Below are 15243 nucleotides of genomic sequence, written 5' to 3' on the forward strand. Positions count from 1 at the left end.
GTGTCCTCGCAAAACACAAATGTCACTATTTCTTCATGACGTAATTTGCTCTTTCCTGGACGTACAGCTCGCAACAGCCAACAAGGAACCCAAATACAGAAACAGTTTCACCATCAATCTCAGAAGAACCCAGAAGGAATCTGCATCGGCATATTCCGTGGAATGTCCATTTGCTCCAATTACCACATTGTCCTCCGCGATCTTCTCTCGTAAATTTGATGCCAATTGCCAACTTTAGCATATTTCCTTCCATTAATCCTTGTATTATTACATGGTGAATATACTTAATGCTAAACAATGAATACGCATATAGAATGATCCCACAATATAAGACGATCCATGTGTATACTGAAAAGATCGAATTAAGAGACTTTTAGTAAAAACATAACCTATTACGACATAGAGTAATCATAATTAAATTTGATTTAATAATCATAAAGTTTCAAGTTTGATACTTATTAATCTTCTTAATCTGAATTGAGATAGCTATTGTTTGATGTAGGCTTCACAATCTAGCTAACAACCTATATGGAATGGAATTCCAATAGCTAGGTCCGATGCATGCTTCACAATCAAGCCAACAACCTAAATGGAATGAAATTTTATGTGCTCACTAGCAACTCAATTGTAGATTGAGGGTGAAAAATGGAACAATGATAATTAGAGTAAAAATTTTCATTTAATATGGTAAATTCCTTATAGACATCAGTCCTCTCATTTAAAGTCCCGTTAAATTACTATTTATTTTTCCACAATTTTGTCATATCATCGAAGTGTAGTGTATAGTAGTGTAGAGTTATAGACTTATAGACTTTCCTTTTGAGTGTGGAATGGAATTCCATTGTCTATGTAAATCTTAGTAAATCTAGGGGCATTTAGGTCCAGATAGATCTTAGTACGGACTAGTAACTTCCTTCATTCTTTCCTTGTGGTATGTGAAGCTAGTGCAGTATAAGAAGGAGACCAAGAAAACCATTTTTAGCCATCTCCCCGTCATCTTCTCCACCCAGAATTTAATATCCCTAAAAATGGCAGATTCTGGTAAGGCCCCATCACCGCAAGCTTCAATCTCTTGACATATATAACGTTTTCTCGGTGTGTATGGATGTTGAATTCTCATTACATATGATATTAATCTGTTTCTGTTTCAGTAGAAGAGTTCTTGGCAGTGGCAGTTGATGCAGCTAAGCAAGCTGGGGAGGTGAATCGCATTCTCAGTTTCTCACCCCCTATTCAATTGCTTTTTCACTGTTTCACTTCACGTTTTTGTTCTCTTTCTTGATCAATCTTCATTCTCATTTCACAAAGATTTGATTTCTTTAGTTTCCAATTTTGACTGGTCTGGGTTTCCTGGATTACAGGTTATACGGAATGGTTTCTACCAGACTAAGCACGTGGAGCACAAGGGCACGGTATATTCATATATTTGTCTCTGTGCTCATTTGCATTTTTGTTCATAGTTAGTGTATGTTTATTTCTGGTTTTTGAAATCAAATGTGCATCCCAGGGCAATTCTTGACTGAAATGAGCTGTATGGTATCTGTATTTCTTTCTTATTTAGTCAAATAAAATTGGGATTCTGTTGATTATGATTGATGAGAAAGTACTGTGTTCTGTGTACAATGAAGCTATTGTGATTGATGATTCATGAACAAAGATTCTTAGAATCTCTAAGTGTGAATGTGTGATGTACTGCTTTAGTTAGTTGATTGTTTAAACAAGTAAAATGGTCTGAAATATGGACTTAAAGAGATTTTTATTTTCGTGTTTTAAGAAGCACTGATGCATTGTGTGGACCAATGAGGTTTGTATGTCTCAAATGTCTCAAATGCACTGATTCCTGTATTTGATCTGTTACGTGTTCAAATATAGGTGGATTTGGTCACCGAGACTGACAAGGCATGTGAAGACCTCATATTCAATCATCTCAAGAAACACTTCCCTAGCCACAAGGTTTTATCCCTTTACTTTTGCATTAGAGTTATATGGAGTATAATGCATTCTTAGGTTACTAGAGGCAGTTATAATTATGCTAACGATATGTGCCTTTGAACTTTTGCCCCTTAATTGTGGTTTTTCTTATAATCTCTTCACTTTAGTTCATTGGAGAAGAAACAACTGCAGCTTGTGGAGCCTCTGAGCTGACAGATGAACCTACATGGATAGTTGATCCCCTTGATGGAACAACTAACTTTGTCCATGGGTAGGCCCAATATTCTCTCTTTAACGTTTTGGGGCACTTACCTTTTTCTAATACAACATGTCAATGACACTGTTTGTTGTTGAAATGTGGTTTACTTGTAGGTTTCCGTTTGTGTGCGTCTCTATTGGTCTCACAGTTGGGAAAATTCCAACAGTTGGCGTTGTCTACAACCCAATTATGAACGAGGTAAGATATATGATGTTCCACAGACCTAATCTTTTATTCCCCGGCACTATTATAGTACTAAGATACCCTTAAGCTTCTTAGCCTACCAATACTATTATAAATAGCATGTCGAAAATAAAACCTTTCCGGGATTAAGACCAATGATTGAATTATAATACTCTGTAATTGGGTTCTATGCCAAACTAAAATGTCTTGTCTTTGAACGTGTAGCTTTTCACCGGCGTCCATGGGAAAGGTGCTTTTCTTAATGGCAACCCGATCAAAGGCAAGTTCACATCTGTCGTTAATCCAGTCACTTTTGATTGCATATAAATGCTATGATCTGAAAAGTTTCTTTGATGTTTAAATATCTGCAGTGTCTTCTCAGTCTGAACTTGTGAAGTCCCTCCTTGCTACAGAGGTAGGTAGTGATCTCGCTATATTGGTTTACTTCCTAACGTCTACTCATGCATATTCAGATTTGATTATTACTTGCTTAAGTTTCGGGATATCTTCTTAGTTCATGTCTAGAAATTATGCTCTTGGTTCTTTTCACATTTTCTTTTGGAGATAACACTAAGCAAGTTTTATTTTAACTTGAGTAGGCTGGAACAAAGCGCGATAAGTTAAATCTTGATGCTTGTACAAACAAAATCAATGCTTTGCTTGCCAAGGTAAGCTATCCGTTGATAAGGCAGATTAAGTTGCATACAAGTGTGCATAGAGGATGATCGCTAATTGTTTAGTCCCTTGTGTGATCAGGTCAGGTCCATTCGAATGAGTGGTTCGTGTGCACTGAATCTCTGTGGTATTGCCTGCGGAAGGCTCGACCTTTTCTATGAACTTGGATTCGGAGGCCCTTGGTAGGATTTCAAAGAACTTCAGAATACTGAGTTTGCTATAACGAAGATTCAGTAATATTGACGTTGCATTTCTCTGTTCAGGGACGTGGCAGGTGGCGCTGTGATTGTAAAAGAAGCTGGAGGCGTTCTATTTGATCCGTGAGTACCAAAACTTAACTTCATAGACTCTGCCGAATTCGGCAGAGTTAACTCACCCAACTCGACTGAGTTAGCCGAGTTAACTTGGTCAATTCTGCCTTGTTAATTTTTTATTATATTTATATATGTTTAAATTTATTTATTTATGTAAATAAGAGAAGTAAGATATATATATATATATATATATATATATATATATATGACATACACCCACACACATGCACTATTTTTTTGTTTTTATACGTCGCCGCATAGACCGTAGGCGCTAGTCTACCGCCTACTGCAACCATGTATCAAACAACGGGCAACTCACCGCTTTCTCAGAGTATACTGTTTAATCAAGAAAAACGCACACTTGAATATGACTGGTTTTTTCTTCTTTTGCCCGCATCAGGTCCGGGAAAGATTTCGATATCACAGCTCAACGAGTAGCTGCCTCGAACCCTCTAGTCAAGGATGCATTCATTGAAGCCTTACAGAAGGCAGAATGAGATTCTGTATACAACAACTGGAAAAAAGCATGAACTCAAATTTAGCCAATAATTGCTAGTTCTAGTTGCTATTCATCTTAACCCTGCATTATTCCCCTGTAGATCTGATCATTGCTCAGGTAAAAGGGTTCAATTCTGTTAAAACTGCTCAAATCAATTGAGATGTTTGCTTCTTTTTGGCATTTGCTCTGAAGCTTCCCAGAAAGTTCATATTTCGTGTCTGAAGCTTTATAGAATGTTTGGTTCATATTTCATGTTTGAAGACTGAAGCTTCCTTTTAATACAGAATGTTCATCTCAGTTATCTCTTTGATTATGTAGCTCTTGCATAGTTTCATACTTTAATGCTTAACACATTATGCTCACAATATACTTACCAATTATTAACATGTGACTCGGGTAAACAGTGTAAATTGAACTTTGCAAATTAACCTTATCTGTCAATTTGGATTAACCAAGGACTGAAAATTAAGGAAAAATAAATGATATTTCAGCAATTACGATTGTGCATTTGCGAACACTATGCAAATTAAATAATACACTAAGGATTTATAATTATATAATCGTGATGTACTATCAAGTATCGAATGTCTTTCTAAGTGCCCATCATTGTAATTATGGAACTTGAACAACTCATATACATGGATTAAATTAATTTACACTTTTTATACTTTAAACATGCCCCTGTGACTATATATATATATATATATATATTATAGCACATCATAGTGTCATAGAAAGGTCAAATTAGTTATGAAGGATTAAGTTGAGTATAACCATTAAAACACAATAAAATTAGTCAAATTGTTAGTTATAACTTAAATAAAAAAATATTATCGTATGATTCATTATTAGTATAAAGAAAAGTATGATGCTTCGACGGTGGTGGTTGTGTAGATGAAACATAATTTTCATACTAGAAGGTCACGAGTTTGATTTTTACTAATATCTTTTCAGTTGAATCATTACACAAGGTCTTTATGTGATGTTTGGTTCATGGTATACATTGAGAATGTAATGTCATTTCGTGGAATAAGAATATTCTGTTGTTTGGTTTGGTTTTTACCGCAATGATTATAAATTCACAAAATGAGCTATTTCATTTGACATGGGATCCAAAACCGAATTGATATTAGCTATTCCTAGCCCATCAAGAGTATAGGTCTTTCTTTATCTGTTTAATGCTCCAGAGAAAATCTCAACCTACTAAAGCGATGTGGGAGTGTACACCAGAATACCGGGTGCTACTAGACCACAAGGTCTTTAGCAAGTATATTCTCTTTATTTGTATTTTAAAAACTAAATAGCACGTTATTATGTGATTTACCTCTTCTATATTATTTACAAATTGTTTTCAAAAAAAAATATTATTTACAAATTATTACATAAAACCGACTCTTACCTAATGCATTCCCTATACATAACAGTTTCCCAGTCACATAAGAAAAAGAAATATGGGGCAATGTGAAATATATCAAGAGTCGATGGGTCTTTCCATCAATTCTATAAAATACACGCCGATACACACAGGCCTAAAAAATCTTCCGCTACTGGATACGAGGGTTTTTTTCCCTCCTCGCGCAATCGTTCCAACGCAAAGAATACTCGTTCAGACCTTCAATCAATCACTATCGAATTCGAAGAAATTTTGCCGAAGGGAAATATAAAGGATTTTGTTAAAGATGCAAAGCGGAGGCGAAGAGGTTAGCATTGAAGAATTGGCTTCGAATCTCTCTACTTACAGAGAACAGCTTCAACAGGTGCAAAATTGTTCCTTTACTGTTTCAAATTTGAAGGTTTCTTTGTAGCTCAAATTCGTAGCTTTTTTATTGTTCTGATGAAGTGTTTGAATGTTATTTGTTAATTTCGTTTGAATCAGTAGGATTCTGTTCGCGTGAATTCACCTCTAGATGTTAGTTTGTGTGATTGACTTAGTTTATTTAGTGTTTGGAGTTGTTGAATTAACTTTTGTTTCGTTAGTTTGCGAAGTTGTTGTCTTTTTATGCTTTGATGCACTTTTAAATTGGTCATTTGGTTGTGATTAAGTTGCTAGGTAAAGACATTGGGCATTTGGGATTGTGTTAGTTAAGGAAAATTACTTGAGGGAAAAGGTTTTGGAGAACTTATCCTTGACGGAAGCAGTGGCAGAAGGGTATTAGCTAGCTATTTTATTGGGAGATGGACTTATAGTCTAGTGTGCTTTATAGCATAAGAGATAACAGTTAGGCTCTTCACCCGGTTTAAGTTTGCCCTTAAAACTGTGGCCATATCATATGCTGTTCTATTAGGTATTAAATATTATTATGATGTTCATCTGTTTGCTGGGGAGTTCCAATTCTGCTGTGTGATAACTGATTTTTGTGAGTGTAGTGTCTATGAATGTTTGACAAGCTAGTTTCTTAAAAACTGATGTTTATATCAATATCTTTGCCTCTGGAATATATTTGATAACTTCCACAAAATTGTCTTTCTTTGTGTGGTTGAGTTAGAAGGTGGTGTGTTAAGTGGTACACGGTTACATTGATTGAAGAATCACTTATCACTATAGATGCTATAATTTAGCAGCACTCAAAATCTCTTGGGTTCCTAGTTTTATTATAATTATTTTTTTGGTATAGATTTGTTTCTTTTTCTTGACTATGCAATTTATGTGCATTCATTTTGACACTTTTTTGTTTTCTTTTTCATCAGGTTCGCGCACTATTAAATGATGACCATGGCAACTCTGAATATCTGGACATGGAGAAGGAACTTGTCGAGGTGACTTGTTTGGTCATTTTTACTCTACTGTTTCTTTTTGGCTGCAATGAATACTTTTGTCTTTTCATCGCTTGAATTGTTTATCTATTGAGCCCTTGAGCTCATCACATGCATACTAGCATTTACTCTTTCTTATAAGTATTTTAATATCCACATACTACAAATGAACAAATCCTAATAATAGGTAATCCTTAATTTATCTGGTACGTGATCTCATATATATCTTTCTTTCTCTCTCACACAAAAATTATATTGCCGCAAAACAAGCAGTGTGAAGGAATACCAATGACTGAGGAAACATAATTTTACTCTTGGGTTTGAAAAGGTGAGATTTTTATCTAGTTAGAGTGAATTAACCCACATGGTAATGAAAAGTGGTGATTTTGTAAGATTTTAGACCAAGAGAACCTCAAGGTGTCCATCACTTGTCTCTTCATTCAATTGCAGGTCTGCAATGTCATGATGGCCAGCCTGCCTCTATCTCGTGATTTCTGACGTCCTCTGAGAAACTAAGTTTAAAATTTGATAAAGATTTACAGATCTAATTTTCTGAAAAATGCAAATAATTTCCTACTTAATTTTGACCCTGCTAATTTTCCATGAATGCAGGTTATTGCTTTGACAGAAGAGCTCCTTGCAACTGCTAAACAAAATGAAGATGTTGGGCTGGGTACTGGGAACAGTGCTGATGCATCTTATGATCTTGGCCATCTAGGGAGCACTTCGGTGAGTTTCTTAATAGAAAATATGAGATTGTTTGTGAGCTGTATTTTCTCATAATTCCCTGGGGAAAAGGGCTTGGAAACATAATATAAGTATATGCTTTTCTGCTTTGTTTTTGTTTTATTGCTTTTGTTTTTGTTCTTCTTAATACATTTCTAGTGCAAGATTTCACTTTTGCAACTTATTTTGAAACTAAGCTACTTATGCTTGACTTAAAGAATTGATCTCTTTCTAGATCAGTATTTGACATTAATTTCTGTATTTCAGTGGGTGTAACTTTGTCAGTTTTCTTTCATGTATACTCTTTTAATATATACAAGACTCATGCTTCTCAGGAATCTACGTCATTTGCTGAGACTGATAAGTTTCCTGTTGGCACTAAAGTACAAGCTGTTTGGAGTGAGGATGGAGAGTGGTACGCAGAATCTTTGAATGATTGTCCGCCTTCTTGATTTCAAATTCTCTTCATTTTTCTTTACCATTTATGTTTTTTCTGTGTTTAATTAGTTGAATGTTCAGGTACGAAGGAACCATCGAGGCACATACTCCAAATGGCTATTATGTTGCCTATGACGGGTGGGGAAATAAGGAAGAGGTATGCCTATGTGCTAGCTTATGATTTAGCAAAATGCTTTTCTGCTTTCTTAACTTTTCAGGCCAACTCTACTTCCAAAATAAAATAAACTAGTGAATACAAATGGGGAAGTGGGGGACTTCTTTTAATTTGGACGGAGGGTAGTATAATACCTGTGTGTTTGTGTACATGCTCTCAAGTATATGTTGGTTAATCCTGGCTCCCTTTTGACAAGCTGTACAACAGTTTCTCTAATAAGTAATAACTTCTGATCTATCATTTTTCTTTGATGAATAAGTTCTTTTATATTCATCTATAAATTATTGGCAATTGCAGGTAGATCCTGCTAATATTAGGCCAATCCAAGGAGATGTCAATCCCTTGCTTGAAGCTGAAAAGGTTGCCGAGGCCACAAGACAGGCTTTGAAGCGGAAGATTGCTCAGGCTGCTGTCATTGATTACCAGTCTAAGAGTCTACCAGCAAAGCTCCGCATCGAACCTAATGATCCTGAAGATGTGGTATGTTGAATTTAAAGTTTCTATTTTCTGATTTATAATCTTGGAAATATCATATATGGTTCTGTATCTTCAGGTCATTGACCTTTCTTTTGATAAGTAACATCAGGGGCTTGGGCCTGTTAATTAACTCTGATGTGCATATTTTATATTTAACCACATAAATTAAAGTATCATTGGCATACGGCAATGATATGAGTATTGGGTGATGAGTAGTAAAGTGTGTGCTTAGTTCATGATTTTTCTATACACTGTCCCAATTCTCAAGTCATTATCTACCTCATTGTTTTCAGAAAGCCGCAAAGCGAAAGAAGATTCACGCCTTTAAGTCTAAAATGCGGATAGAGAAGCTTGAGGTTGCCCAAAACAAGAGGCAAAATGCTTGGCAACAATTTCAGTCAACTAAAGGCCAAACTAAGAAGGTAGTCCTGCAATCATCTCCTTTATAACCTGAGCTCTCTTAGATTTGAATATATTTGCCAAACTGCGTATCATTTCTATTTTGTAATAGACTGTTCAGTGCTCACTTTACACTAATGAGAATTTGCTGATATTGCTTTCATCTTTCTGTTTCCTAACTTGTTTTGCCTTCCAGGTCGGTTTCTTCTCGGGTCGAAAGCGGGAAAGCATCTTCAAGTCCCCCGATGATCCTACCGGGAAGGTTGGTGTAACGGGAAGTGGGAAAGGCCTGACAGAGTTTCAGAAGCGGGAGAAGCATTTGCATCTGAAAGGTGCCAACATTGAGGGATCCGAAGAGTAGGTGTAAGCCATGTCCCCTTCCATTGGTTGAATGGCAATCTTAATCTTAACTAAAACACTCTTCAGAAGCAGGCTGAACCAAGCCAAATTGTCCTTTCTTCTGTCTCATCTTTGTATTTGTTCTGTTGAGTTTCTACCTATCTAGGCTGTCTCACTGGAAGCACAAATGGATGTTGATAATGGAGTTTAGATTTAAGAACATTGTTGTTTCCTTGAAAATTTGATATATATATATATATATATATATATATATATATATATGTGATATTTATAGTCCCCTGGTTCTGCTACTGCATTTGCATTCTAGGATTTTAATGTGCAATTTATGTTCATAAGATGAGTTATGTTCGAACCTTCTTGTATGAAAAAAATCAATCTGGCCAGCATTTTGTTCCTTAATTGGGTCGGCCCGGTGTGATGTTCCCTACTGTTAGGGTTTACTCAGGTGTCTTGACCAAAAAAAAAAATAGAGATAATTTACATACTCTAGCGACTTGAGCTTTATGGCAGGCAAATTAAATGCATTAAAAATTAAAGCTAACAAGAAAAGTTTAAGCTAGTATTTTATCCAACATTCCAACTCTTCAAAAGGGGAAAAGTGAAAAGAATGTGGGTATAGCCTTTTACAGCCAAACTCCAACACCAAAACATGTTTGAGGCATGCTCTATCTATCTACCTTAAACAAATTAAAGCTATTTAAGTTTAGGTAGGCCTAGGCTAGATGAACATACATAATATTCTTATACAAATATGCAATTCACCATATATGTGCATAGTCATTTTATTTCTTTCAAATTCAATAAGTTACTTCACAATCAACCACCGATAATTTAGTATATTATTAAAGTCAATAATCTATATATCACTTCTTGTTTCGAACACAACAAAATTTTTAACGACTAATAAATTCTGTGTAAACATTATGTACACCTAGGTTCACCATGACATGTTAGATATTGCCCATAAAGTATGTCAAGCACTCACTTAAATAGAGATCAATATAAACATTTCAAGTGCATAATAATGCAAACATGATCGAAAATAAACAAATCATAGCTACAAATGGACAAAATAATAGTTTCTTTTTCTATACACATTAATTTTTTTTCCTAATAATCCATTGCAAAGAGTGATTAGATTGGCGCAATATGCGTTTCAAACTATGCAAAAAGAAGAAGAAGCATAAATTTTGCGACGAAAAGACCTAACAAAACAAATTAAATGGGATTAGATATGGATAAATGTGGTGTTAATTTTGATTTGATAATTGAATATTGATAATGAGGGATCAAATTTCGTCTAAAACCCGATGAACTTAATTGGATTGACCCTACTAATTGCTCCCTAATTCTTTGTTTTCTTCACCAAATAATCATATCTTTAAAGGGAAAAAACCTTATTAGCTTGTTTCAAGTAAAAAAGCAAAACACTATGTTGACATCCATGCATGCATTTTCTAATATTCCCAAAAGATTTCATATAGTGGTTAGAGAGATATACTAAATTCTTTTGTGTCATCAAGGATTGACGACGACATTAATTGATGTATTGTAACAACATTCACTGAATCTTAAATTTGGTTTCCTGCCTAAACTCCTTTTGCCCACCAATTTCAAAAGCTTCCTCCAACCACTCACTTTTATATATACATACATACATACGTATAGATATATACTAACCGAAAATAAGTTGAGAAGCTTTGAGTTGTTAGTATCTATATAGTGTAGGGTTCGAATCCTACCAAGGACTAAAAAAGGAAGGCATGAATTTGTCTGTTGCCGGGAGAATGTGCAATAGTGGGTAGCTTGGAGAAGGTGACTATTTGGTTGCCTTCTCTGCCGGAGAGGGTGACTAGTTGCCGTATTTTCCATGTTCAAAGAAGGCGATCAGCATCATTGCCGGTTGTCAGTTTTGTATCCGGTTCAACAGACATACATCAGTCAAGGATAATCGATGGTGGTCAATGACAGCTAGTGGTGGTCAATGACGACATGTATATTGGTTAATGGTAAATTGGACCTATTTGATCGATTTTATTAAGTTGGAAGTGTTTAATTCACTTTTGTGTAAAGTTAAAGAGTCGTATTTGATTTGTTTTTTCAAATATAATCAATCTATTAAAAATGAAAGTGTAGTACATAAAAATTAACCGACAATATATTAGAAATGAACATGTACAAAGTCTACTTTGGAGTGACAGCAAAACTCGCATTCACTACTTAAGCGTATGCATTGGGTAAACCCCACTATCTCTTCTGTAATAACTCACAAATCACACATAAAATCTTTTGTAATAACTCACAAATCATACATAAAATGGTGAATCACATAAAAAAGACCCTGCAATAAGCTAAATCCAGAGTGTGTTTGACAAGAATTGAACTCATTAATTTTTGGTAAGACTATCAAGGTGTACTTTGCAAGGTGAATTCCGACTTCCTAAGCTAGTAGCATATGGGAGGAGTGTATCATATAATGTTCATAAAAAGCTCAAGAAACCTATATATACATGGTAAATCTGCCACGAAATTCCATATATATAATCTCCATTTCATGTAAAATGTTATGATTCTATCACCTCATCAACTAATAAAACATGATATAATACATACACTCTAACATCACCACCATGCATAACATTACTGTACTCTTACTTCAAGCTACACTAATACTATCATCATTATCTCCGACCACCTTTGTAGTACCAAAGCTTCGCTGTTCCGGCGACCGGTTTCTGGAAAACCATCTAGCCCAGAACACATAATTCAGGAAATTAAGGAAACTCAACCCCGCTAGCAGCCAATAGAACAAATCAAGCCTATCATTATTCAGATTATTATCGCTCAACCACCCTTTCCCTTTCGAACCAGAAGAGGTTATCTTGTTCACCATGGATACAAGAACTGAGCTCAAGTAGAAACCGAAAGAGTACGAACAATAGGTCATGGAGGTCGCGAATGTCTGCATTCCTTTCGTAGATTCTTTGTAGAAAAACTCGATTAATCCGACGGCGGTGAGCATTTCGGAGAATCCGAAGATGAGGAATTGGGGAGCGATCCAGAAGATGGAGAGAATCTCGCCGGATTTTTCGGAGGCCGTTTTTCGCTTGTGTTCTGTTAGGGCGGCGGAGACCATGGAGAAAGTGGCGGTGAAGAGGCCGAGGCCGATGCGGAGGAGAGGGGAGATGCCGGAGGGGTGGGCGGTGAGATTGCGGGCGAAGGGGACGAAAACGGCGTCGTAGAGAGGGAGGATGAAGATGAGCATCATGTAGGGGATGGCTTGCAGGGAAGCCGGGGGGATTTTGAAGGATTTGAGGTTTGTGTCCATGGCGGAGCCTTGTTGGACTGAGAAGGTTTGGAGCTGGGCTAGGATGGTGTTGAAGATTATGGTGCAGGCGAATATGGGGATCATTGAGAGTAGTACTTTCACTTGTTCCACTTGGGTTACTGTGCAGAGACGCCATGGATTCTCCTTTGAGCTTAGGGCTCCATCTTCAACCTGCTTGATACAAGCCTTGTCCAAGAACCTACATGCACAAATAATTAAATTTTTTTATTACTACTTACTCTATTACATTATTCATCTATACTTTCTCAAAACCTGTTAAGCACAAAGAGTCAAGGAAGCAGAAATAATAAATTAATTTTATACTCCATACAAATTATTATTTTTCAAAAAGTTTAGTTTTTTGGCCACTTGGTGGGGTGGGAATTGAAACATCACATATATACTTAACCATTTAATTAAGCACTTCATCTTTGAGTAATATATATTTATATTAATTACTTATATACAAACATTTACTATATACAAGGGTCTCCTATATATAAGGGATGTGGAAGGGTGGAGGAGACCGAGAGGGGGCAGTTCCCTCCATACTGACTATGCCCGTGAATTGAAAGATGCAAAAAGTCTAAAGTCTCTTTATAGACAAGTGATTGATCAGTAATAGTGACCAAAGATTTTTCCATCTCTGATCCAAAATGATTAATTATTACTGACCGAAATTTCATGTTCCAACCACTTTAGATTTACTATAATTTATCAAGTTTTTTAACACTGACTTGATCATGAGTATTTCTCTCCTCACCTCAAAGGCTCAAACCAACTCATATTCATGATTAGAATCAAATTTGTCACTCCTTAATCACTTGTTTCCTCCTCAAACTAACCCTTCTATACACTTAGTATTTTATAAAATTAAACTTGTGATTTCTTAAATAGAGTTCCCTTTAAAAACTAACTCGATTATATCCTTACTATAACACAATGGAATAAAATTAAAATAAGAGAAAATAACTTTATTATAATATAAACTAATATTCAATTGAGAATAGAATAATATTCATAGCTGTCTACATAATATATACTCCGTAAATGTGTGTATACATAATAATAATAATTAACTTATTTATTAAATATATATTTCTTGTAATTATATATACCTGAATCGATTAGTGTGATGAAGATGATAAGAAAGAGTGGGGCGGCTTCCGTGAAGCATACGCGGATCAGAAGGAAATTCTGTTTTTCTTTTCAGAAATGCAGCCACAAAAACCTGACATGAAATAAATAAATAATAAAATAAAATAATAATAATAAGTTAAGTAAATTTGTTTATTTTTATATTTATTTTTTAAAGTTGATATATAAAATAATGATGAGCTCTTTCCTAACTACAAGACAAAACTTGCTTATATATTATTATAAGCTCACAAGTTTGATTAATGTCAACACTTTCTCGGTCGAGCTATCTCACATAATTTTTTTAGTGTTATTTATCTTTTTTTGTGTAGTATATATGTGTATATCCTTAAGTGGTGGGTGTGAATTTCTCTCATAGTCTAAAATTTTTTTTTGCATTATTATTATATTGGTATTATTAAATTAATAAATATAAGTAATTATTACCTGTATTAAACTCAATCATGAAAAGCATGTAAGCCAAAAACAAACAAGATTGCAGTCATAACCAAGCAGCAGAATCAAATCAGTTTCCAATATTAAATATGAGATTCTAGTCTGTCTAGCTAGCTAGCTACAAGTCATTCATGAATTAACTAATGGAGACCACAGGAAATGTACCCAAAAACAACAAATGGAGACCACAGGATTACAACTAGCAAGTCAAACCATGCCATTATGCAATAATATTCTATTCTATACATTACATACCATTCATTCGTTCTAATAAAAAATAATAATAAGAGAAAGAAAATATGAAGAGAAAATTAAACAAATTGGATTAACTTGACTGATTATATTACCTGAGAAGTTGGAGTGAAAATAATGATTACCTGAGAAATTGGAGTGAAAATGCTTCCTTGAGGGGGCTTATTCCTATACAGAACCGTGCCGCAAACCAAGCTAATCAAGCCCATCGCCATGGCGGCGGCGGAGATCCCGAAGCCGACGTCCATGCCGGAGTGAGTCTGAACCCAGACGAGGAGAGTGAGGGCGACGAGCTCGCCGACGGAGAAGGCAAAGTAAGCGGCATTGAAGTAAGTGGAGAGCTTCTTAGGGTTTTGATTCGGGTCGAACTGATTAGCGCCATGGGCGATCATGTTAGGTTTCACACACCCACTCCCAAGCGCCACCAAGTAGAGTGCGATATAGAATATGAGTGCCTTCAAACCCTTCGCCTCCTCGCATCCCTCGCCGTCTATTAGCACGTTGCATTTTGGCGGCTTTAGCTGGGGAATATGAGCTTGGATCGACAATAATATGAAACCCTAAATCACCATCATCATCATCAATCTCTCAATTATTTCAAGTTTCAACAACACAAGAATCTCAATCATGCACATGCATTTTTTTTAAGTACTACTGACTCTGTTACAATGTATTTATATATGCACAACTGATTTGTAAGTATTACTTCACCTGACCTACATATAGGAGAGAGTACAATTTACAAAATACAAGGTACGATAAGAGACCGAAAATTTTACAAAATTATTGTATCATTTGTAAGGTTTTACCCTATGCTTTGCATATATATATATATATATATATATATATATATATATATATATATATATATATATATAT

General features: G+C 35.4%; 3 protein-coding genes across 4 annotated transcripts in view; 2 read left to right on the forward strand and 1 right to left on the reverse strand.

Annotated features, from left to right (window-relative positions):
* Window positions 1–49: 49 nt before the first annotated feature.
* LOC116032181 (inositol monophosphatase 3) lies at window positions 50–4163 on the forward strand. 2 transcript variants are annotated; one of them, XM_031274625.1, is made up of 13 exons: window positions 50–209; window positions 942–1041; window positions 1152–1201; window positions 1362–1412; window positions 1873–1953; window positions 2100–2203; window positions 2305–2389; window positions 2600–2654; window positions 2746–2789; window positions 2974–3042; window positions 3131–3231; window positions 3313–3369; window positions 3764–4163. In XM_031274625.1, exons 2-13 carry the CDS (start codon window positions 1029–1031, stop codon window positions 3858–3860), a joined length of 807 nt encoding a protein of 268 aa, XP_031130485.1. In that variant the 5' UTR covers window positions 50–209; window positions 942–1028; the 3' UTR covers window positions 3861–4163. The 2 variants fall into 2 exon arrangements, with proteins under 2 accessions (XP_031130485.1, XP_031130484.1); XM_031274624.1 differs by lacking the exon at window positions 50–209 and having other exon boundaries at window positions 1155–1201.
* A 1235-nt stretch (window positions 4164–5398) lies between these two features.
* LOC116033682 (survival of motor neuron-related-splicing factor 30) lies at window positions 5399–9477 on the forward strand. The gene is made up of 8 exons (XM_031276439.1): window positions 5399–5619; window positions 6551–6619; window positions 7229–7345; window positions 7678–7757; window positions 7862–7937; window positions 8253–8435; window positions 8726–8854; window positions 9028–9477. The coding sequence occupies exons 1-8, from the start codon at window positions 5542–5544 to the stop codon at window positions 9190–9192; spliced, it is 897 nt and encodes a 298-aa protein (XP_031132299.1). The 5' UTR covers window positions 5399–5541; the 3' UTR covers window positions 9193–9477.
* A 2202-nt stretch (window positions 9478–11679) lies between these two features.
* LOC116031372 (protein NRT1/ PTR FAMILY 4.3-like) overlaps window positions 11680–15243 on the reverse strand; it is a 6398-nt gene continuing 2834 nt past the window's right edge. The window contains exons 3-5 of the mRNA XM_031273556.1: window positions 14490–14924; window positions 13638–13750; window positions 11680–12718 (exon numbers count right to left, since the gene is read on the reverse strand). Of these exons, the coding sequence (XP_031129416.1) occupies window positions 11848–12718; window positions 13638–13750; window positions 14490–14924 (1419 nt within the window). The 3' untranslated portion in view covers window positions 11680–11847. The remainder of the gene's footprint in view (window positions 12719–13637; window positions 13751–14489; window positions 14925–15243) is intronic.

Source organism: Ipomoea triloba, chromosome 10 (genome assembly GCF_003576645.1).
Source record: "Ipomoea triloba cultivar NCNSP0323 chromosome 10, ASM357664v1".
Taxonomy (NCBI): domain Eukaryota; kingdom Viridiplantae; phylum Streptophyta; class Magnoliopsida; order Solanales; family Convolvulaceae; genus Ipomoea; species Ipomoea triloba.